General features: G+C 53.2%; 1 protein-coding gene across 2 annotated transcripts in view; it reads right to left on the bottom strand.

Moving 5' to 3' along the window:
• Nucleotides 1–642: 642 nt before the first annotated feature.
• ST3GAL2 (ST3 beta-galactoside alpha-2,3-sialyltransferase 2) overlaps nt 643–24,283 on the bottom strand; it is a 58,703-nt gene continuing 35,062 nt past the window's right edge. Inside the window, exons 2-7 of one of the 2 annotated variants that reach the window (XM_055297837.2) lie at nt 19,767–21,129; nt 16,462–16,655; nt 9,109–9,288; nt 3,839–3,884; nt 3,454–3,573; nt 643–2,514 (exon numbers count right to left, since the gene is read on the bottom strand). In XM_055297837.2, coding sequence (XP_055153812.1) covers nt 2,341–2,514; nt 3,454–3,573; nt 3,839–3,884; nt 9,109–9,288; nt 16,462–16,655; nt 19,767–20,105 — 1,053 coding nt within the window. In that variant the 5' untranslated portion in view covers nt 20,106–21,129 and the 3' untranslated portion in view covers nt 643–2,340. The remainder of the gene's footprint in view (nt 2,515–3,453; nt 3,574–3,838; nt 3,885–9,108; nt 9,289–16,461; nt 16,656–19,766; nt 21,130–24,283) is intronic. The other variant, XM_055297838.2, reaches the window with a different exon arrangement.

Below are 24,283 nucleotides of genomic sequence, written 5' to 3' on the forward strand. Positions count from 1 at the left end.
CCCCTCCCATATCCCCCAACGTTCTCAGCCATTATCAGTCACAGCTACCCTACCAGACCCACCTTCCATCATGCCCATTTCAGAACAATGAAGGACTAGACAGTTTTTTGTTACTTTTAATTCAGAAAGAGAAAGGGAAGGAAATTTAAAAAAAAGTGTGTTTAAATTACTATTGCAGAAAAGATCTGGCTGGGTGCTGGGACCTACCTCTTCCAGGATGGGGATTCATGATTTAATTAGTTTTTTTGAGACAAGGTCTTGCTCTGTCGCCCAGGCTGCAGTGCAGTCGCACAATCTCGGCTCACTGCAACCTTCACCTCCTGGGTTCAAGGGATTCTCCTGCCTCAGCCTTCCAAGTAGCTGGGATTACAGGTGCGCACCATGCGCCTGGCTAATGGCTAATTTTTGTGTGTGTGTGTGTGTGTATATATATATATATATATGTATATATATATTTTTTTTTTGGTAGAGATGAGGTTTCACCATGTTGGCCAGGCTGGTCTCGAACTTCTGACGACCTTATTAATCCACCCGCCTTGGCCTCCCAAAGTGCTGGGATGACAGGTGTGAGCCACCGTACCTGGCGGGATTCATGATTTAAAGCAAAAGCAAAAGAAAAAAGAAATAAATTATTCTGCTCAATACTGTTTGGCATAATTGCATTGTTTTTCATCAACACTCAAAACAGCCTCTTCAGGAAGCACTGAGATGGGAGTGGCAAGACTGGCTGTGGTCTAGCTCTCTAAAACGGTGTGGCGGGGGGGGGGCGCCCTGAGAGAGGCATTCTACTAACCCCACCCCAATCACCGCTATTTTTACTCTTTCTACTTTCGGAATTGGAAAGAATGACACTCGAGCTAGGTTCCAATATATTAACTTTGAGGCGGCCCACTGCCCATCCCAACCCTCCCCTAACAAAGTCCCCTGCCGGTCCCTGTTCCCCCAGCCAGCTGCAGGAACCTACCAAGGGCCAGGAAGCTGCCTGGTGGCGTCAACTAAGAAAAGGGGGAGCATCTGTGTCGTCACTGTTGGGGAGGGGGCTCTATTAGTGGTTTGAGAGCTTCACAGAAGCCTTCCCCCTCCTAAACTTCCCCAGCCTCGCAGGGGGAGAATTCCACCAGCAGCCCCGCTAGGGACCTGAGCTGGGTTCAGCCATGCAAGCAGCTTCCAGGTGGAACCCCGGCCGCGAGCTTCCCAGCCCTTCTAGAGGGGCAGATGGAGAGCAGGGTGGAGGCAGGCGGCCTGCGGCGCGCAAGTCTTCTCTTCCCCGGCCGGCTCCCGGCTGCGGGCTCTGCCAGCTCAGAATTTGCAAAGAATCTGTGGTTTGGCCACCCACGGCAGCTTCAGCTTAACCAAAGTATGAGCCTCAGGCAAAGTCACCCCCAGGAAAGAGGCGATGGGTGGAGGAGGAGGTGCATGCAGCGCGCAGCCGGGCCCATCGCCAGCCTCCTTCCGCCGTGCAGCATCCTCCCCAGGGGCCAGAGCCGGCCAAAGACTGGGGTAGGGAGGGAGTAGGGGAGCAGGGGATTTTTTTCCAGAGCAATAGGTAGGTTGGTGAGGAGGCCCCGGGCCCAGGAAGAGGCGCTGAGAAGGCTGCGGGTGAACGGGAAGGTCGAGGGCACACGTGAGTGACAGCACCTTGCACGGAAGGGGACAGGGCTTCCTCGAGCCCTGCCCTGTCCCCTCCACCTGTCCGGAGTTCGGCCCGGGAGCACCCCACCCCGCAGAGGGCGCCACTACCGGCTTCCGAGAGACGCAGGAAGCCCTGGGGGCGCGGCCATCCCACAGCACGGCCGAGGTGGGACTGGGGGTCCCGCAGCGACCGCTTTTCTTTGGTGGGTCTGCACGCACCCACCCAGGCAGGCGGGGAAAGGGGCCGGGCAGCCACCTCTCTCCTGAGGCCCGCAGCGACCGCCCGCTCTCCTCCGGGTCTGGCCAGCGACTGATACGCTCCTCTGGCCGAGCCTGATGTAAGTGCTTCGCCGAGGCCCGCGCCATGCTCTCCTCAAAAAGCGTGAAAGAAAACCCTACCCCAAAGCAAGAGGGAGTGGGGATTGAGCGGCCGCTGGCCCGCCCCCGAAGGCCATTGATTAGAGGAGACTGGACAGAGCGCCGGAAGTTCTCCTTGAGTCACATGATTGGCTGGGAGAAACAGAAGCTCCGCCCGACCGCAGCGCAGATTGGTGCCAGGCCCGGCCGGTCCCCCAGTCTCGTGATTGGCGGGGCACAGCAAACGCCCCTGGGCTGCAGCATGATTGGTCCCGGGTTACTGGACCTGGGTCCCAGGCCGGAGCGCCGGTGCCCGACAGATGGGCCGGGAGGGTCGCGGCGAGGCCCGGCTCAGTTGCCCCGGTAGACTTCGATCTTGCTGGCCTTGGCCAGCATGTCGATGATGTGGGCCTCGAAGTCCGCGTCGTGCACGCCAGTCTTCCGGAACTCGCCCGCGTACCTGTTGTTCTCCCAGTAGTGGTGCCAGTTGCCCCGGCTGTCGGCCCCGAACCCGTACACGTTCACCTGCGGGGAAGACCGGAGCGTCACCCCAGGCGGGGACCTGGAGGATGGGGCAGGGCAGGCTCGGGATGACAGGGAGGAGAGAGGAGCGGGAGGCCCCGGGGAGATGCAGGAGCCCCCAGGCATGGACTCACATGGGAACACCACCTTCCCTTTGCAGCCCTTGCAAATTCCTCTTTTTCTTTTTTTTAATGGAGTACTTTGATCAGCACCACTCAGTGAAGCACTTGCCGGCAAAGTGGGCATGCTGGGCCTCAGCTCTGCTCTTCATTGCACGGCAGCCCTGGCCATTGGTGGAACGGGTTCTCTGAACGACTGAGTTCCTTTTTTACACGAAGTAGACCTGGGGCTCAGAGCTGGTGGGGGCAGTCTTCCAGCTGGAATTCAACTACATACACTCTCCATTCTATTTATGTTTTTTTTTCTTTTCTTTTCTTTTTCAAGACAGCGTCTCATTCTGTCGCCCAGGCTGGAGTGCAATGCCGCATCACTGCAACCTATGCCTCCCGGGTTCAAGCGATTTTCCTGCCTCAGCCTCCCGAGTAGCTGAGATTACAGGCGTGCCCCACCACGCCTGGCTAATTTTTTGTACTTTTAGTAGAGATGGGGCTTCACCATTTTGGCCAGGCTGGTCTTGAACTCCTGACCTCAAGTAATCTGCCCGCCTCAGCTTCCCAAAGTGCTGGGATTACAGGCATCAGCCACCGCGCACGGCCAATAACTTAACTTTTTAATGAAGAGATTTTGGATTTGGTAGAATCATGAAAGCAGAAACGTTTGGGAAAGGCATATCTATACTTTATAGCCTAGAGATGGGGGAAACCAAGGCCACATGGATTCTGCCTACAGAAGCACATTCTTCTGTTAGCTTGCTAAGACCCGAGAAGGCCTGCACTCCTCTGTTCCATGGATTCCCACCACCCACACCATGGGCCTACCTACCTCATCACACACATGCAGGGCAAAGAAGAGCACCAGCATCCCCGTGGAAGGGTACCGCCCGTGATGCTCTGTCCACCTGTCGTGGATATACTTGAAGAAGGCTGGGTTGTAGATCTGGACCTAGGAGGAGAAGAGATGACAGGTATATGAGGGGTTTACGGGCAGAGATTCAGGCTAGACTGAGCAGCTTCTGCTTGTCTATGCCTGTCAGAGACCTGTGCGTCTGTGTCTCCTGAATCATGTGGCACCTGCTGGGGTCAGGCATCTCGGCAGATGGGGACCCTGAGGTTCTGCAGGGGAACTGGAACACCTGAGCTACAGGACCAGGCGCACAGGCTGGGCCAGCACTGTTTCCACTGAGGTGGGGAGGAAGTGAAGAGCTTACCTTTTCTTTATCCACTCGAAGGAAGGACTTCACTGGGGCGTAGGTGCTGTAAGCAAAAAGAAAGAAAGATAGCATTTCAGGCCGGGAGTGGTGGCTCACACCTGTAATCCCAGCACTTTGGGAGGCTGAGGCAGGTGGATCACCTGAGGCCACGAGTTCGAGGCCAGCCGGATCACCTGAGGCCAGGAGTTCGAGGCCAGCCTAACCAACAGGGTGAAACCCCATCTCTACTAAAAAGACAAAAAGTAACTGGGTGTGGTGGAGCACGGCTGTTATCCAAGCTACTTGGGAGGCTGGGGTTTCAGTGAGCCGAGATCACACCACTGCACTCCAGCCTGGGTGACAGAGTGAGACTGTCAAAAAAAAAAAGGAAAGGAAAGGAAAGGAGAAGGGAGGGGAGGGGAGGGGAAAGGAGGGGAAAGGAGAGGAGAGAGGAGAGGAGGGGAGGGGATGGGAGGGGAGGGAGGGGAGGGAGGGGAGGGGAGGGAGGGGAGGGAGGGGAGGGGAGGGAGGGGAGGGGAGGGGAGGGAGGGGAGGGGAGGGAGGGGAGGGGAGGGGAGGGAGGGGAGGGGAGGGGAGGGGAGGGGAGGGGAAGGGAAGGGAAAGGAAAGGAAGGGAAAGGAAAGGAAGGGAAAGGAGAAAGGAAAAGAAGGGAAAGGAGAAAGGAAAGGAAGAAAACATTTCAGGTGGCCCCATGGGACCTAGGGATGCCCCCCCCCACACCAGGCCTGAGCAACATCAGCCCCACAACTTCCAGACTGCTCTGCTTCTGGACTGCTCTCCCATGGTTTGTTCATCACTGCCATGCCTTGCTCTAAAGCTCTCAGTGGGAATGTTTTCGGCAAGCGATGAGGCCTTCCCTAGTCCAGCCCCAGCCTTCCTCCCCTAGCTCTCTGCTCCATTAGAGCTGGCACTCATCTCAAATCCACCATGTCTCTGCTCTCACCCCTGCCCTTGATCCGCTCCCCTCAGGCTTCCCAGACCACACCTCCCTGTAGCCAGCCATGGCCCCCGTAACCTACATGCCCTTCTCTGAGTGTCTATGGTACTTCAACTCTACTGCACCCATTTTAGCCCTCAGGCCTCCCAAACATGAAATAATGAACATCCTAAAGTCAGGAAACTGTAACTCACTACTTTTGTGTTTATAAAATACATGGTGATGATACCCAAAAAGTAGAACACAAACCAAGCATCCTTGAAGGATAAACGGATAAACAAAATGGGTATATCCCTACATTGGCATAGTATTCAGCCTTCAAAAAACACAAGAAATTCTGACACATGCTACAACGTGGATGAACTATGAGGACATTATGCTAAGTAAGTCAGACAAAAGGACAAATACTGTTATGATCCCACTTACATGAGGCATAAAGAACAGTCAAATCAGGGCTGGGTGCGGTGGCTCACGCCTGTAATCCCAGCACTTTGGGAGGCCGAGGGGGGCAGATCACAAGGTCAAGAGATCGAGACCATCACGGCCAACATGGTAAAACCCTGTCTCTACTAAAAATACAAAAATTAGCTGGGCGTGGTGGCGCACGCCTGTAGTCCCAGCTACTTGGGAGACTGAGGCAGGAGAATCACTTGAACCAGGGAGTCTGAGGTTGCAATGAGCCGACATTGTGCCACACTGTACTCCAGCCTGGTGACATAGTGAGACTCTGTCTCAAAAAGAAAAAAAAAAAAAATAGTCAAATCAGGCTGGGTGCAGTGGCTCACGCCTGTAATCCCAGCACTTTGGGAGGCCAAGTTGGGCGGATCACCCGAGGTCAGGAGTTCGAGGAGTAGTCTCAGCTACTCGGGAGGCTGAGGCAGGAGAATCGCTTGAACCTGGGTTGCAGTGAGCCGAGAAGGCGCCACTGCACTCCAGCTTGGGTGACAGAGTGAGACTCTGTCTCCAAAAACAAACAAACGAACAAAAAAGAATAGTTAAATCATAGAGACAGAAAGTAGAATAAGGTTACCTGGGGTTGAGGGGAGAATGGAGAGTTAGTGTTTAAGGTGTACAGTTTCCATTTGGGATAATAACGTTCTGGAAACGGAGAGTGGTGATGGCTATACAATAATGTGAATATACTTAATGTTACTGAGCTTTACACTTAAAAATAGTTAAAATGGGCTGGGCGCGGCGGCTCATGCCTGTAATCCCAGCACTTTGGGAGGCCAAGGCAGGCGGATCATGAGGTCAGGAGATCGAGACCACGGTGAAACCCCAGCTCTACTAAAAATACAAAAAATTAGCCGGGCGAGGTGGCGGGCGCCTGTAGTCCCAGCTACTCGGGAGGCTGAGGCAGGAGAATGGCGTGAACCCTGGGGGGCAGAGCCTGCAGTGAGCCGAGATCGCGCCACTGCACTCCAGCCTGGGCGACAGCGAAACTCCGTCTCAAAAAAAAAAAAAAAAAAAAAAGTCAAAATGGTAAATGTTATATTGTGTATATTTTACCACACAACAAAAATATATGGTGAGACAGAGTAGATTAATGGTTGCCTAGGGCTCGGGGTGGGAGGAGTGGGGGTAATGGCTTAGGGATCCAGGGGTATCCTTAGATTTTTATCTTTAGATTAGACCCTTAGAACATGAAAATGTTCCTTTTTTGGTTTTTTTTTTTTTTTTTTTTGAGGCAGAGCCTTGCTTTGTTGCCCAGGCTGGAGTGCAGTGGCACAATCTGAGCTCACTGCAACCTCTGCCTCCCGGGTTCAAGTGATCCGATCCTCCCACCTCATCCTTGAGTGGCTAGGACTACAGGAGCGCACCACCATGTCTAGCTAATTTTTGTATTTTTTGTAGAGACAGAGTTTCGCCATGTTGCCCAAGGTGGTCTCGAACTCTTGGGCTCAAACAATCCACCCTCCTTGGCCTCCTAGAGTGCTGGGATTACAGGTGTGAGCCACTGCACCCAGCAGAACATGAAAATGTTTTTGTTTTTTTTTTTTTTTGAGATGGAGTCTCTGTCGTCAGGCTAGAATGCAGTGGCACAATCTCGTCTCACTGTAACCTCTGCCTCCCAGGTTTGAGCGATTCTCCTGCCTCAGCCTCCCAAGTAGCTGGGACTACACAGGTGCGCCACCACACCCAGCTAAATTTTTTTTTTTTTTTGAGATGGAGTCTCGCTGTATCGCCCAGGCTGGAGTGCAGTGGTGTGATCTCGGCTCACTGCAAGCTCCCCCTTCCAGGTTCATGCCATTCTCCTGCCTCGGCCTCCCGAGTAGCTGGGACTACAGGCGCCCGCCACCATGCCCGGCTAATTTTTTTTTGTATTTTTTAGTAGAGACAGGGTTTCACCATGTTAGCCAGGATGGTCTTGATCTCCTTACCTTGTAATCTGCCCGCCTCGGTCTCTCAAAGTGCTGGGATTACAGGCGTGAGCCACCACGCCTGGCCGGCCACACCCAGCTAATTTTTGTATTTTTAGTAGACACAAGGTTTCACCATGTTGGCCAGGATGGTCTTGATCTATTGACCTCATGATCCGCCCACATCGGCCTCCCAAAGGGCTGGGATTACAGGCATGAGGCACCGCGCCCGGCCAGAAATTTTTATTTTCATTTTTTTTTGAGACACAGTTTTGTTCTTGTTGCCCAGGCTAGAGTGCAATGGTGTGGTCTTGGCTCACTGCAACCTCCACCTCCCGAGCTCAAGCGATTCTCCTGTCTCAGCGTCTTGAGTAGCTGAGATTACAGACGCATGCCACCATGCCTAGCTAATTGTTTTATTTTTAGTAGAGACGAGGTTTCACCACGTCGGCCAGGCTGGTCTTGAACTCCTGACCTCGTGATCCACCCGCCTCGGCCTCCCAAGGTGCTGGAATTACAGGCGTGAGCCACAGTGCCCAGCCATGAAAATGTTTTAAAATTAATTGTGGGGCCGGGTGTGGTGGCTCATGCCCTATAATCCCAGCACTTTGGGAGGCCAAGGTGGGCAGATCATCAGAGGTCAGAAATTTGAGGCCAGCCTGGCCAACATAGCAAAACCCCATCTCTACTAAAAACACAAAAATTAGCCAGGTCCGTGGTGACACATGCCTGTAATCCCAGCTACTCGGGAGGCCGAGGCAGGAAAATCACTTGAACCTGGGAGATGGAGGTTACAGTGAGCTGAGACTGTGCCACTGCACTCCAGTCTGGGCAAGAGTGAGACTCCGTTTCAAAAAAAATTAATTGTGGGCCAGATGTGGTGGCTCATGCCTGTAATCTCAACATGTTGGGAGCCTGAGGCAGGTGGATCACTTGATGTTAGGAGTTCGAGACCAGCTGGCCAACATGGTAAAACACAGTCTCTACTAAAAATACAAAAATTAGCCAGGCGTGGTGGCATGTGCCTGTAATCCCAGCTATTCGGGAGGCTGAGGCATGAGAATCCCTTAAACCTGGGAGGTAGAGGTTGCAGTGAGCCAAGATTGCGCCACTGCACTCCAACCTGGGTAATAGAGTGAGACTCCATCTCAAAAAAAAAATAAAATTTTAAAAAATTAAAATTAATTGTAGTCATGGTTATACAACTCTGAATATATAAGAAGTTACTGGATTGTACACATTAAATAGGTGAGATGTATGGGATATGAATCATATCTTGATAAAGCTGTTAAAAAATAGACTTGGTGAACTAGATTTCCCATGGTTCCCAGCTATGATGGGACAACTGCCCCCAAAGAAAGTCCTCAGAAGGCAGCGCTCCCTCAGTCAGGAGCCATCACCCAGAAAGGAGACCAAAACCAGATGGTCTGGCCGTGTGCGGTGGCTCACGCCTATAATCCCAGCACTTTGGGAGCCCGAGGTAGGTGGATCACCTGAGGTCAGGAGTTCGAGATCGGCCTGACCAACATGAAGAAACCTGTCTTTGCTAAAATACAAAATTAGCCGGGTGTGGTGGTGCATCCCTGTAATCCCAGCTACTCACGAGGCTGAGGCAAGAGAATCGCTTGAACCCGGGAGGCGGATGTTGCAGTGAGCCAAGATCGCGCCACTGCACTCTGGCCTGGGCAACAAGAGCGAAATTCTGTCTCAAAAAAAAAAACAAAAAAAAAAAACAGATGGTCCTTCCTCATCCCTCATCTTTCCACCATCAGTATGCTGTGTCACCATGCAGGAGGTGACACAGAGCAAACTGTGCCTTCAGCTCACCCACCAACTTAGGCCCTCCCTTCTCACCAGCCCCTCTTGGCCAAAATGTTCAATGAAAGGAATTCTACAATCTGGCCCCTAGGAAGACTCTGCCCAAGGTGGTCTTGTCACCCATATTCTACCCAGGCCAGCAAGAGGCTCACAATCGGATCTGCCCTGTGGACAAGGCGCTGGCGATCCACAGAAGGTCCAGGGCCTTGAAGGGCACCAGCACGAAGCTGACGTTGGCGGGCAGGTTCTTGGCACTCTCAGGGTACATGAAATGGTGGGTGGTTCGGCTGCCAACATCCTGCTCAAAGCCCACGGTTGGCGCCTGATTCATCCTGCAGGGACAAGAGGGTGACATGAGAATCAACTGCCATGGAAACCGGTACAAGATTCTTAGAGGACAGTTCGAAGCCATCCATCAAAAATGCAAACGGGTGTATACTCCAACCTAGCAATTCCATTGCTAGAAATCTGCCCTATAAAAATGGTTACAAAGGTGTGCAAAGATGTGTATGAGGATATTCACTGCAGAATTATTTACAATAGTAACACTAGAATCAAACAGTCCAGGTGTGGTGGCTCACACATGTAATCCTGGCACTTTGGGAGGCCACGGTGGACGGACTGCTTTGAGGTCAGGAGTTTGAGACCAGCCTTAGCCAACATGGCAAAACCCCATCTTTACGAAAAAAAAAACCAAAAATACAAAATTAGCTGGGCGCGGTGGCATGTACCTGTAATCCCAGCAACCTGGGAGACTGAGGCAGGTGATGCGCTTGAACCTGGAGGCAGAGATTACAGTAAGCCGAGATCGCACCACCGCACTCCAGCCTGGGTGACAAGACCCTGTCTCCAAAAAAAAAAAAGGTTACTGTCAGAGTAACACTGGGGGCTTAACTCATTTTTACTGTATACATTTTTATTTATTTACTTTTAATTATTATTATTTTTGAGACAAGGTCTCACTCTGTCACCCAGGCTGGAGTGCAGTGGTGCTTTCTCGGCTCACTGCAACCTCCACCTCCACCTCCCAGGTTCAAGCGATTCTCATGCCCCAGCTTTCTGGGTAGATGGGACTACAAACATGTGACAGCACGCCCAGCTAATTTTTTGGTTGAGACAGAGTCTCGCCCTGTCGCCCAGGCTGGAGTCCAGTGGTGCAATGTCACCTCACTACAACCTCCACATCCTGGGTTCAAGGGATTCTCCTGCTTCAGCCTCCCGAGTAGCTGGGATTACAGGCGTTAGCCACTACGTCCGGCTAATTTTTTGTATTTTTAGTAGAGATAGGGTTTCACCATGTTGGCTAGGCTGGTCTTGAACTCCTGACCTCAAGTGATCCGCCTGCCTCAGCCTCCCAGAGTGCTGGGATTACAAGCGTGACCCACCGCACCCAGCCACTTTTGTATTTTTAGTAGAGAAGAGGTTTTGCCACGTTGGCCAGGCTGGTCTCAAACTCCTGGTCTCAGGCAATCTGCCTGCCTCAGCTTCCCAAAGTGCTAGGATTACAGCCGTGAGCCACTGAGCCCAGTCATTTCTGTATTTTTAGTAGAGACAGTTTTTTTGCTTTTTTGAGACGGAGTCTCATACTCTCGCCTAGGCTGGAGTACAGTGGCGCCATCTCGGCTCACTGCAAGCTCCACCTCCTGGGTTCACGCCATTCTCCTGCCTCAGCCTCCCAAGTAGCTGGGACTACAGGAACCCGCCACCACACCCAGCTAATTTTTTGTATTTTTAGTAGAGACAGGATTTTACCATGTTAGCCAGGATCGTCTCAATCTCCTGACCTTGTGATCCGCCCGCTTTGGCCTCCCAAAGTGCTGGGATTACAGGTGTGAGCCACTGCACCAGCCTGTTTTTTTTTTTTTTTTTTCTGAGACAAGAGTCTCACGCTGTCGCCCAGGCTGGAGTGCAGTGGCGCCCTCTCGACTCACTGCAAGCTCCACCTCCCGAGTTCACACCATTCTCCTGCCTCAGCCTCCTGAGTAGCTGGGACTACAGGTGCCTGCCACCACGCCCGGCTATTTTTTTTTTTTTTTTGTATTATTAGTAGAGACGGGGTTTCACCCTGATAGCCAGGATGGTCTCCATCTCCTGACCTCGTGATGTGCCCGCCTCGGCCTCCAAAAGTGGTGGGATTACAGGCGTGAACCACCGCAACAGGCCGAGATAGGGTTTTGCCATGTTGGCTAGGGTGGTCTCAAACTCCTGGCCTCAAGCAATCTGCCTGCCTTAGGCTCCCAAAGTGCTGGGACTACAGGCGTGAGCCACCGAGCCCACCCATTTTGTTTGTTTGGGTTTTTGTTTTTGTTTTGAGACAGAGTCTTGCTCTGTTGCCCAGGCTGGAGTGCAGTGTCACAATCTCGGCTCACTGCAAGCTCCGCCTCCTGGGTTCACGCCATTCTCCTGCCTCAGCCTCCCAAGTAGCTGGGACTACAGGCACCCGCCATCACGCCCGGCTAATTTTTTGCATTTTTAGTACAGATGGTGTTTCACTGTGTTAGCCAGGATAGTCTCTATCTCCTGACCTCGTGATCCACCCACCTCAGCCTCCCAAAGTGCTGGGATTACAGGCGTGAGCCACTGCGCCCGACCCTGTTTGTCTTTTAAGCCTCACTCTGTCACCCAGGCTGGAGTGCAGTGGCACCATCATGGTTCACTGCAGCCTCGACCTCCTGGGTTCAATAGATCCTCCAGCTTCAGCCTCCCGAGTAGCTGGGACCACAGGTGTGCATCACCACGCCTGTTTTGTTTTCTGTTTTGTAGAGATAGGGGTCTCACTATGTTGTCCAGGCTGGTCTCAATCTCCTCAACTCAAGCAACCCTCCTGCCTCAGCCTCTTGAGTAGCCGGGAATACAGGCAGATGACACCAGGCCTGGCCTACTTTTATAATTTTTTAAAGTAACAACTTTTAAAGAACAGCCTTCCACAGCTTCCACCTCACTTGGCTGTTCTGCCCTCTTTCCTACAAGATGGTGAAAGTAAGATAGGAAGCTCAAGCCTTCCCTCAGGCCCTGGGCGGGATGGAAGCCTCTGTCCTGCTACCCACTACCACCCTATTCCTGTCTGCCACTTTAAGACCCTGTCTGCCCTTCCACTCCAAGGCCAAGAGAAATGCCCCAAGTTCTGATGTTCTGCCCTTGTTATCTTTCTGGTGATGTGCAATGTCCCCTCTCTCCTGCTGCTGTCTAGACAGAGGGGACATTGCTGTGGCTCCTGTCTGGAAACCTTCTCTGTGGGTATAATAAGCCAAGAAGGTTTCCACTTCCTTTCAATTTGTGCAAAATACAAGACAAGTAAAAACCAAAGCTCCCCTTTTTAGTATGCATCTTACGTAACAGGTGAACCAGGTTTAAACACAAACCTGTTGGTCTTTTTTTTTCTGTTATGACTGTTTACGAGCACAATTATGTCTCATGTGGACCACCTTGTGGAATCATGACTACCAAGGCAGGGTGACCGTAACCTGGCCCTCCACTAGGAACACAGTGAGCCAGGGAAGCAGGGAGTGCAGTCTCTAGGTGGCTCTCCCGGCTTTTTATGACAGTTCTGTAAAACCAGCACAAACATTCCCTGTCCTTACAGTGGCTGGCACCAGCTAGCTGGGCTGGGTGAGGACTTGCTGTGTTGCAGGGGCTCCCACACTGTCTTCATCAGGGACGGGACTGGGGAGGACCATAGGCTGTGCTGTCCAGGATCCCCTCGCCCTGCCAGTCACATCACTGTGCCCCCTACCTCTCATTTTCCCTTCCCTTGAGGGTCTGGAGGGTGCTTTGGGGTGGGAAGTCTCAAAACCTAGAGAACCTCTGTGTTCCTAACCACTTCTGTTCTAGCTGGCTTCAAGCAGATGCCCAGAATGTCCTCCAGAGAAACTAACATGCTCTGTCTCCAGAACAGGGATCTACTTCCGGCCTCCCTGTCCCAAATTCATGTCCTTCAGTGAACTGCCCCTTTGAGCCCATTCTTTAGGGTTTAGAGATCCTGTCTCCTAGAAGAGCCAAGAAGTATCCTTCCCACCCCTGAATAACTCTTAACAGCCTGTGGGCTGCTAAACTCTCCATGCAGGTATTGGTGTCCTATGGTCACACTGACACAGTCTGTATCTGCCTCCTGCCAAGCACCCTGGGGCCTCTGAGGAACAGAGCAGTTGGAGAGGAAGCCTTAACAGGGGATGTCAGAGCCAGAAGTATGTCTCGGCTGCCCAAGGTATGGCAGGGGGTAGAGGAATTGGGCTGGTGACACGGGCTGGCCGGGGCCTGGGCAGGGCAGGAGCTAGGATCAAGGTATGCTCTTTTTCTTCTCCTTTTTTTTTTTTAAATAGAGATGGGGTTTCGCCATGTTGCCCAAGCTGGTTTCGAGCTCCTGGGCTCAATCAGTCCTCTCGCCTCGGCTTCCCAAAGTAGTGGGATTACAGGCGTGAGCCACTGTGCCCAGCCAAGGCGTACACTTGACCTAAGAAACAAACTTCATCTCACCAGAGACGGTGAGGCCAACAGATCCTGCAGAGCACAGGGCTGTAGCTGGCCCAGGCTGGCTTCTGAAGACCCACCATCTGCCTTCTGCACTGACTTGGCAGCCCGAGCTGTCATGAAGTCCCCATGGGACCTGTCAGCCAGGGTCACCCTGCCTCCAGCGCCTGTGGCTGGCCGTGCTGCGGAGCCTGGCCCTCCCTCATTTCCCCGTGGTTGGCCAGACACCAGCTTCCAAACATCTGGGAATGAAGGGAGCAAGAGGTCCTAAAATATGTTTCACAGCCTCCACGGGAAAGGGAAGGAACATGGCACTCTAATGGGGACAAGGCTTTGTTTCAAGGCTCTGATTCATCCTGGAGAAGCCACGCCCTGGAAAGGGGCCAGAGCAGGACGAGGAGGATGAGCTGCATCTCTGGGACTCGGGAACACAGCATTCTAGAAATCTATCTGTCCTTGGCTGCCTCCAGCAGCTAAAGAAGTATTCAGGGATAGGGGCGCAAGTGGGGTGTGAGCTCCCTGGTTAGGACCTGGTGTTGGCTGCCTAGTCCCCTTCACGCCTGCATGTATCTGTGGTGTGCCTACTGCCTAGCGGGCACTGTTCTTGGAGTTGTGGATGGATCTGCTGGCCAACTGAGGCAAGACCAGCTCAACTGGACTTGAAGTGGTCCACAGGGCTCAGAGGACAAATAGGAGGAGTGAGTGGCAGCGAGGTAGGTCGGGCACAGGTGGATCAGGCCATCATCTCGTTGTAACTCCACTCAGCCCTCCAGTGGGTCTTGCTTCCAGGGCCATTGGTTCCAAACCTGGATATGCCTACAACTAGAGTCACCCCCAGTGCCATCTGTTGTTTTTGTTTTTGAGATAGGGTCTTGCTCTGTTGCCCAGGCTGGAGTGCAGTGGTGCCATCATAGCTCACCACAGCCTCAAACTCTTGGGCTCAAATGATCCTCCTGCCTTAGTCTCCTGAGTAGCTAGGACTACAGGCTCACACCAGCAAGCCCAGCTTACGCACTGCCATCCAGTTCCTTAGACCAGCAGACGGTCAATTACTACCCGGGTCACCCCTTCCAGAAAGTGATTCTGGGGTCCACTCTATACCACCCCCCTTCCTTACCTGGGCCCTGTAAGGAAGCATCTATAAATTTTTTTTTTTTTTTTTTTTGACAGAGTTTCTCTCTTGTTGCCCAGGCTGAAGTGCAATGGCATGATCTTGGCTCACTGCAAACTCTGCCTCCTGGGTTCAAGTGATTCTCCTGCCTCAGCCTCCTGAGTAGCTGGGATTATAGTTACCCACCACCACGCCCGACTAATTTTTGTATTTTTAGTAGAGACAGGGTTTCACCATGTTGGCCAGGCTGGTCTTGAACTCCTGACCTCAGGTAATCAGCCTCCCAAAGTGTTGGGATTACAGGCATGAGCCACTGCACCCAGCCTTATAAATTTCTTTCTGCAGCCCCACCTGACAGTACTGGCCAGGCCACTTAGAGCCAGTCCTTTTGGGCCTGCAGGGCTTCCACCCAGGAGCTTCCTGACCATCACTGAGGTGCCTGACCAGTGAAAGCTCAAACTTGATGCAGGTGCTTCGGGCACCTAAGAGCATTGTCCTGGGCTTCCCAAGTGCCCAGAGCTACATGGAAGTGACAGATGCCTCAATTCCCAACCTGACCATGGTGTCTGCGGAGGGGAGAGGCCCCTCTAAGACCAGCTCCCATCCCATCTCCCTCCCATTGGGGTATCAGCAGGTGGAGGATATGGATACCCTCAGGTGGCTCCAGGGTCCTGGACAGGGTCCAGTCCAACCTGCTCACCCTCCCACTTGCACCATTTCCCAACATGAGGAAGGTCTTAACATGGAATGCTGAATGCCTCCGAGACATATTGCTGCCTTCGTGTTGCTATGGAGACGGCAACAGTTTCTAAGACAAAGCCCTTCCTTCTGCCTCCTGGGAAACCTGGTCTTTCTGCAATGCTCATCCTAAGAGATGCGTGAAAACTGCGCATTGGCAGGAGCTCTGTTCTTCAGGCTCTTCCTCTACCAAGGAGTCGGGTAGAAGGCATTTCCTGTCCCCAGCTAGGTCAAGGGGGGACGTCAGAAAACACAGGCTCTGGAGCAGAGCAAGCAGCCCATGTTCAGGTCGCAAGCCTGGCCCCTATTCCCTGTTCACGCTCAGGCCTTCATTGCAGAGTCTCGGTCAGGACTGAATGCCCTCCCAACTCTTCTCCCTTCCTCACGGCTGGGCATAGAGGTCTTAGGAATGAATGAGCCCTGGAGCAAATACCGAACAGCTCCTTTCAGCACCCACAACTGCCTTCCATGCGTCTGCCAGAGAGAATCACCTGCTGCTATGAAGCAGGATGCTAGCTGGGCTTGGGGCCCTCACTCCTTGCCCAGCTGCTGAGGGGACAAGGAGGACAGGGCCGGCTTCTGATGGGAATTTTTGTTTTTGAGACAGGGTCTCGGTCTATTGCCCAGGCTGGAGTGAACTAGTGCAATCATAGCTCACCGTAGCCTCAAACTCCTGGGTTCAAGCAATCCTCCTGCCTCAGCCACCCCAGTAGCTGGGAATACAGACATGCCACAATGCCCAGCTAATCTTTAAAAATTTTTGTAGACACAGGGTTTCGCCATGTTACTTACCTAGGCTGGTCTCTAACTCCTGGGCTCAAGCGATCCTCCTACCTCAGCCTCTCAATGCGCTAGGATTACAGGTGTGAGCCACCGTGCCCAGCCTCTGATGGGATTTTTCACCAAATGTCAGCCAGGAATCTAATGTCAGCTCTTTCCAGAGGAATTCAGAGCCTTGGAAACAGAGTGCAGGCCTCAAGCAAAGCTTAGATTTGGGATTCTGTCTCCCCATCCACCCCAAACAGGTAAAGGAGAGAGCTCCAAGCCTGCTATGAAAGAATCTGGGAGGCAGGGCCCCACAGCACACCGGTAGCTGGCAGCATGCACCCTGCCAGACAAGGCAGAGGAGGGCAGTCCCCCTCGCCAGAGGCCCATCCTGGGCCTACCCTTGGGCTCCGCAGGGGCTCACCTCATGATGAAGTTGTGCCCGTCCACGTCCTGCCCATAGCCAGAGCCCCGCAGGTTGCCCGAGTTCCCCACCACGGCACAGCGCCGGCACTGGTGGGGGTCCCGGAAGCGGTAGGGGTTCTCGCCAGGCACTATCTGGAACAGCTTCTCCAGCACCTCGTTGGTGTTCTGTGACTTGAACTGGGGCTGCAGCATCTGTGGAAGGGAGGGGAAGACGGGAAACGAGGAAGGGGAGAGGTGTGTGAAGAAGGAGGGGCCCCGGCCTCCCCTCCTCTGCCCTCACTATCCTGTGTCTGGGCACAGGCCTCTTTATCCAAGGCTCTGTCAGGGAACAGGGATTCTTTCCTCTGGGCAGTGAGGGTCTCTCCCTCTCTCAACGACAGCGAAGTCCCCGGTTGTGAGTGAGTCTCAATGTCCAGAGATTGGGTGCCCTGCTAGTCACGGGTGGCTCTGATGCACTAGAAGGGGCTCAGGGATCAAGGTGCCTTTCACACATTCTCTGGGATCCTGCAGGCCTGGGCCACGGAGCAGAGCAGCCTCCTTCAGGGGCTCCTTCCTTGTCAGCCTACAGGGGGCGCCCCCGGCACTCAGGCTGAGGACTGGGGTTGCAGAAGCCACGTCCAGGGTGACAGTCCAGCCACTCCCTGAGCCCCAGGGAAGGGCAGAGAGGCTGATAAATTCTTTCAGAGCCAGAATGGCTGAAATAAAACTGATGTCTCCTCCTACCAGCAAGACCTGTACCAACCAACTGATGGTCAAAGACCATGAAACGAGGCAGCACCAACCAGATGCTTACAGGCCCAGCAGGTGCCACACAGGAGTGACGTGGCAGGGAAGGTCCACAGCCAACAGATCTGAGCCCTGGCCAAGAGGGACAACTTCAGCCAATGGCTGCCACGTGGGATCATGAGCCCAGAAGGGCCAAAGTTTCCCATTTTTCAAGAAACACTGAAAATAAGGATTTCATATGAAATAAGAAAAATGAAATCCTGATTTTTTTTTTTTGAGAGAGTTTCACTCTTGTTGCCCAAGCTGGAGTGCAATGGCGCGATCTTGGCTCACCGCAACCTCCGCCTCCCGGGTTCAAGTGATTCTCCTGCCTCAGCCTCCTGAGTAGCTGGAATTACAGGCATGCGTCACCACACCCGACTAATTTTGTATTTTTAGTAGATATGGGCTTTCTTCATGTTGGTCAGGCTGGTCTCGAACTCCCGACCTCAGGTGATCCACCTGCCTTGGCCTCCCCAAGGTGCTGGGATTACTTTTACTCAAAGTGCTAGAATTATTTTTACTCAAAAAAAAAAAAAAAAAAACCCCACATAAAAATAAAATAAAACATTCTGTGGATGGAGCCATAACTTGATGGGTTTGTGGGTAGGCAGGGTCTGTCTGCTCAGGGGATGGGAGATTGATCTGTAGAGGGAGCTTGGCTCTGAGACGAGAATTCCTATATAAAAATTAGCCAGGCGTGGTGGCCTGTGCCTGTAGTCCCAGCTACTCTGAAGCTGAGGTGGGAGGAACGCTTGAGCCTTGGGGGTCAAGCATGCAGTGAGCCAAGACTGTGCCACTGCAAAGACAGTGAGAACCTGTATCAAAAAAAAGCGGTCACAGTAAGAGCCCACAGGGCTCCTAGTGGCCCCAGCTCTGCAGACCCTGGTCCTTGGGCGCTCTGACAGTCTGGGCTGGAAGGCAGGTTCTGTGACATCATTCTGATAAGCGTGATCACATGAGCTCATCCCTCACAGCTTGGGAGCCTGCAGGGGCTCAGTGCTGACATGGCTCCACCCATGACATGTGTGGCAACCAGATGGCCTGCAGAGCCTGGGGAGTGACACTCCAGAGCCTTGGGGCGAGGTAGAAGGAATTAAAAGTAACAGAAAAGTGATGACTGGAAAGACAGGGAGGACTCCCCAGCCCCACCCCTTCACCTCCCTTAGCCCCTGAGGGTTCTTTACATTGCTTGTTTTTTTTTTTTTTTTTTTTTTTTTTGAGACAGAGTCTCGCTCTGTCGCCCAGGCTGGAGTGCAGTGGCGCGATCTCGGCTCACTGCAAGCTCCGCCTCCCGGGTTCACGCCATTCTCCTGCCTCAGCCTCTCTGAGTAGCTGGGACTACAGGCGCCCGCCACCACGCCCGGCTAATTTTTTTTTTTTTGTAATTTTTAGTAGAGACGGGGTTTCACCGTGGTCTCGATCTTCTGACCTCGTGATCCGCCCGCCTCGGCCTCCCAAAGTGCTGGGATTACAAGCGTGAGCCACCGCGCCCGGCCATTGCTTTTTTTTTTTTTAACTCTAGAATCAGACAACACATTATTTCATAAAATAGATTAAGTGTTCCCTGCACGGCTTTTTTTTTTTTTTTTTTTTTTTTGAGACGGAGTCTCACTTTGTTGCCCAGCTGGAGTGCAATGGTGCAATCTCGGCTCACTGCAACCTCTGCCTCCCAGGTTCAAGCGATTCTCCCGCCTCAGCCTCCCGAGTAGCTGGGATTACAGGCACGTGCCACCATGCCTGGCTAATTTTTTTTTTATTTTTAGTAGAGATGGGGTTTCACCACGTTGGTCAAGCTGGTCTCGAACTCCTGACCTCGTGATCCGCCCGCCTTGTGCTCTCAAAGTGCTGGGATTACAGGCGTGAGCCACCATGACCTGCCTTCCCTACAAGGCTTTCTTATCCCAGCCCAGTAAAAAGTCTTCCAGCAGTTGTAAAGAACCAAGCAAGGGGCTCTGTTCTCATGGTATTTACAATTATTTTGGCTGGGCATGGTGGCTCACACCTGTAATCCCAGCACTTTGGGAGGCTGAGGCAGGCAGATCATCTGAGGTCAGGAGTTTGAGATCAGCCTGGCCAACATGGTGAAACCCCGTCTCTACTAAAAATACAAAAAAATTAGCTGAGGGTGGTGGTGCATGCCTGTAATTCCAGCTACTCAGGAGGCTGAGGCAGGAGAATCACTGGAACCTGGGAGGCAGAAGTTACAGTGAGTCGGCACTGAGCCACTGCACTCCAGCCTGGGTGACAGAATGAGACTCCATCTCAAAAAACAAACAAACAAATAAAAAACTATTTTGAGCCAATGTTCATAAATTAGGATACTTAGTTTTAAAACCTGGATTTCTGGGTTTTCTTAAAAAAAAAAAAAAAAAAAAAAAAAAAACCCAGATCCAGCCTTGTGCAGCGACAACTGCTGGGGCTGAGGGGCAGCTGCCTCCTTCTTCTGGGGCAGGCCCCCCATGGCTGTACTCCTCACTCCCACCTGCTCCCTGTGAACCGGGGAACAGATCCCTGGAAGGGGGCAGCAGCTCTTACCATCCACCACCTCTGGACATCCGGTGGAAGATCCATGTTCTCTCGGGTCCAGACGGGGGAAATGTTGCCGTCAAAGTGGCTGTCAAACCAGTCGGAGGCACCGGCGTCGCCCATGCAGCGGCGACAGGCGCAGCTCTTGCCTGAGAGCCCCTCCTTGCTGAGGCGCTGCAGGCCGGCATAGCCAGGCACCAACTTCACCCGGTGCGACCCATCCAGGGCCCCCGAGTCCATGTAGGGCAGCGTGGCCATGCTGTGGTGCGAGTAGGTGAAGAGCAGGGACATGATGAACACCAGCAGGAAGGCCACGGAGAGGAACCACACCCGCAGGGAGCACTTCATGGTGCCAGCAGGCAGGTGGCGGTCACCGTGGCCACTCTTTTCCCAGCCCACTGAGGGGCCAGCCACGGCGTAGCTTGCCTATTCTGGCACCACATGCAAAGGGCATAGGGGCACGTGCTGCAGCAGGGGACAGTGGCAGGGGTCCCTTGCCACGCCCTCCCTCAATGTGGGGAGAACACACGTTGGCAGGAGTGGCTGTCCTGTCCCTGAGTCAGGCAGGGCCCCTGCTTAGGGCTTCATCGGGTCTCTCCGTCACTAGCTGGGCCACAGAGGCTCTGCCTCTCCCGCCACCCTGATGAGGGGGAGGTCAGTCCATTGCAGCCCTCTAGTCCCTTGGGATTGCTGGCTGCCAGCTCTAGGGGTCCCCCTTTTTGGCGGCTTGAAATAATCCAGTCTGGAGCAGTCGGGGTCCTTGTGGTTCATGAGCAGACAATGAGGCAGCCCCTCGTCCCTGGCAGCAGGGAAGCCCTAGAACTCCAATCACAACAGAGAGCACATGGGCTTCAGGGAACTTGGGTTCCATGCAAGCACTGTCCCACCTCCTGGCCCAAAACCTCTGCCAGAAGAGGGGAGCCAGACCCCAACCCTGAGAGGAGAAAAACAGGACGCGCTGTGAGTGTGGGAAAACTCCGCTGCGAGATCGAGATCCTTTTCGCGGTAGGTCCTGCCCTACTGTTTCCCATCTGAGGTGCTGGTCCCTTCTCCTCGTGGCCCCGGCCCCAGCCCCAGCTGCAGTTGCGTAGGGGTCGCAAAGCTCCTACTGTGGCTGTGGGGTCTTCTGGCGCTGGGAACAGCTGCTGTTCAGCGGGGCACTGTGTCCATCCAATACCATCTGGGTCAGGCGAGCGTGGGCTGAGCTCCCCACCAGGGTCCAGGTCTCCTTCCTAATATTCCTGGCCCGGGTTCAGCAGCTGCTCTGCCCATCTCCGCTCCCCCGGGGCCAGCCTATCCTGCTGTTAGCTCGCAGTAATCCCCTGGCAGATTCCCCTTCACATGTCAGGCGCCAGGCTGCCACAGCACGACCCTAGAATGGCAGAGAGGAGAAATAGTGTGCAGATGAATCGCACGGGCACCAGGCTTTGTCTCAGCCCCACCCCAAGTCCCAGAGGGGACAAAGCTAGCAGCCCCACCCCAAGTCCCAGAGGGGACAAAGCCAGCCCACTTAATCAAAGGGTGGACATGACCAAGGGCTCTGCCCTCTAGCTGCACAGATAGCATCACTCTGTGGGACTCCAGGGCCTGGAGGACTAGATTGGCCCAGGGTCTTCACTTCTTAGCCAAAGGGTAAACAAGGAGTCAAGTGATTTTCCCTAAGCCACATGCTTTCAGATTTAGAAAGTTCCTAGCCCAGCTATGTACAGTTAATTTCAGGTGAAAAGTCAGAGAAAACAGTCCAGAGAAGATCCCAGGAGACTATGGACACTGACTGCCCCCCACAGCGCTCTCTGGAGCCTGTCAGTGCCTGCAGAGGCCTCTGCCAGTCAGAAGGGAGGGCTGGCCGGTCTCTGACCGTCCCTCTTCTCTCGACTGTGGATTATCAATGAGGCATTGCTGGGTCCACTCAGTGAACCATGAACAGTCCTGTCAGCTCCGCCGTTGGGGGAGAACCTGGCTGTGTCAGGAGGTGTGGTTGCTGGGCTTGGTCCTGCCCCCGGACAGCCCTGAGGGCAGTTGCCTACATCCATCTGTACATTATGGACAAAGTGAATGCCAGGGTCCCTGGTAGCACTAACAGCCTGAGGCCCTATGCTGCCCTTGCAGGCAAGAACAGGGAGAAGAGGTCACTTGTAGGCAGTTTGGGTCTCAGCCATAAGGAAAGGAACTCGGATCCATGCCAGGCGCAAGGGAGCCACAAGAGGTGAGAGGAACGCTGAGAAGGGAACCCCTGAGCACTGGCTCTGTGCCGTGGGAATCTTGCAAAGCTGGCTGCCTCGCCTCTCCCCAGCTCCCCTCCAAATCCGCCTAGCAGCACTGCTGACCTAGCCCCTGGGCCTCTCAGTGCAGCCCTGTTCCCTGTCCTTGTTGAAGCCTCCAGCCCACTTTTGGGGTCTCCCTTCTGCTTCCAGCAGCTGCAGATAAGGCCTCTCAGGCTCTGTGTTCGAGAAAACCTAGCTGCCCCTCCATTTGTGGCCACATAGCCAGCAGGGAATAGAACGAGCATACTGCATTAAGGACATCATTCTGGATGGGAAAATGATGTTCACAAAAGTAGAGGAACTTACCTAAGGTCACGACCTTGTGAGTGGAGGTGACTGTGGGATAGGCCAGGGCACAGAAAGAAGGCTGTGGCCTCCCTGAACTACCCAGGGCTCAAGGGTGAGAGGGAAGATGTGGAGTTGGCTTCTCAGGGTTGAAAGTGAAGCCCTGCCCACAGGCCTCACCAGGGCTCCTGGCCCTAATCCACGGAGACCCCAGCAGCACTGGCTCAAAGGTGCTTCTTCCAATGTTCTGCTATGCCCATTTAGCAGATCCCACTCTAGGCATGGCCTTGGCTGAACAGTCTGTAGACAGGAAGCCAGGTCCTTGTCTCCTCTCATTCTCCCTTTGCCTGCTGCATGCCCAATATGTAAGGAAAGAACTCGAGTTCTTTCAGGGTCCCGCTCCCAGCTTCCTGTGACCTGAGGAGAGCCAGTCACGAGACAGGTGGCCCTGGAAGACAGTGACTTTGCAGCTGATGGGATCGAGAGGTCCTGCCTGGGGAGACCTGGTTTCTGGCTGGGCAGCCCCGCAGTGGCCACTGAAGGCGGGGGCTGGGCAGAGCCGGCACAGGAGGCTTCCAAAGGAAGCAACTCAATCAGCGAAGTCATTAACTCCTTGGGATTCTAAATCAATGCAGGGGGCACCCGAAGGAACTGCACTGCCTGTTGGGGAGGGGAAAATCCCTGGTTGTGACATGTCTGGAAAGAGCAGAGAAGTAGAGCATCTGGCAAAGGCCCTTGCTTTGGGAACCCCAGCTCCAGGTGTTACTTCGAACATAGGCTGCTCAGCTTGTTGTGGTGAGGGCAAATGGAGCCATGGCGAGGAGCTAAAAAAAAATCAGAGGCCCCCAAACACGCACTAAAAATCCCAAAAGTGACCTGGCACTGACCCTCTCACAGTTCATTTCTACCTGTGCCCCTCAGCTGCCCACCACGTCATGGGCTTGCTCCCCTTCACAGCTACTCAGATCATTCATGATAAGCCCATGTGCACCTCAATATAAACAGCTCGGAGGAGGCCGGCCCAATGGCTCATGCCTGTAATCCCACCACTTTGGGAGCCTGAGGTGGGTGGATCACCAGAGGTCAGGAGTTCAAGACGAGCCTGGCCAACATGGTGAAACCCCATCTCTACTAAAATTACAAAAAATCAGCCAGGCGTTGTGGTGGCCACCTATAATTCCAGCTATGCGGGAGGCTGAGGCAGGAGAATCACATGAACCCAGGAGGTGGAGGTTGCAGTGAGCCAAGATCACGCCATTGTACTCCAGCCTGGGCGACAAGAGCAAAACTCCGCCTCAAAAAAAAAAAAAAAAAAAAAAAAAGGCCAGGCGTGCTGGCTTAAGCCTGTAATCCAGCACTTTGGGAGGCCGAGGCAGTTGGATCACCTGAGGTTGGGAGTTCGAGACCACCCTGACCAACATGAAGAAATCCCATCTCTACTAAAAATACAAAGTTACCCGGGCATGGTGGCACATGCCAGCTACTCGGGATGCTGAGGCAGGAGAATCACTTGAACCCAGGAAGGGGAGATCGCGCCAATGCACTCTAGCCTGGGCAACAAAAGCGAAACTCTGCCTCAAAAAAAAAAAAAAAAAAAAAAAAAGAATGGATAAATTGTGGTGCATTTTATACCATGTAGTAAAATGAATGAACTCCAGTTTCAGACATTAACAGGGATTAATATGGCCAAAAAAATTCTATCGAGCAAAAAGAGAAGTCATGGATAAATGATCACAGGATAAATCCATGAAAAGCTAAAAAACGTGCAAAGCTAAGCAAGACATTTTCTATGCCTCTCTATAAAGATAATAATAGAGAAAATCAAGGAAACAACACAAAATTCAGGGAATTCCTCTGGAGGGGGAAGAGAGGTAGATGAAATAAGGAGGGCTGAAGAGGCTTCAGGTGTATTGGGTACCTCGTAATCCAGGTGGTGGGTATAGAAGTATTTTTTTTTCTTTTGAGACAGAGTCTTTC

The sequence above is a fragment of the Symphalangus syndactylus genome, chromosome 11 (assembly GCF_028878055.3).
Source record: "Symphalangus syndactylus isolate Jambi chromosome 11, NHGRI_mSymSyn1-v2.1_pri, whole genome shotgun sequence".
NCBI lineage: Eukaryota > Metazoa > Chordata > Mammalia > Primates > Hylobatidae > Symphalangus > Symphalangus syndactylus.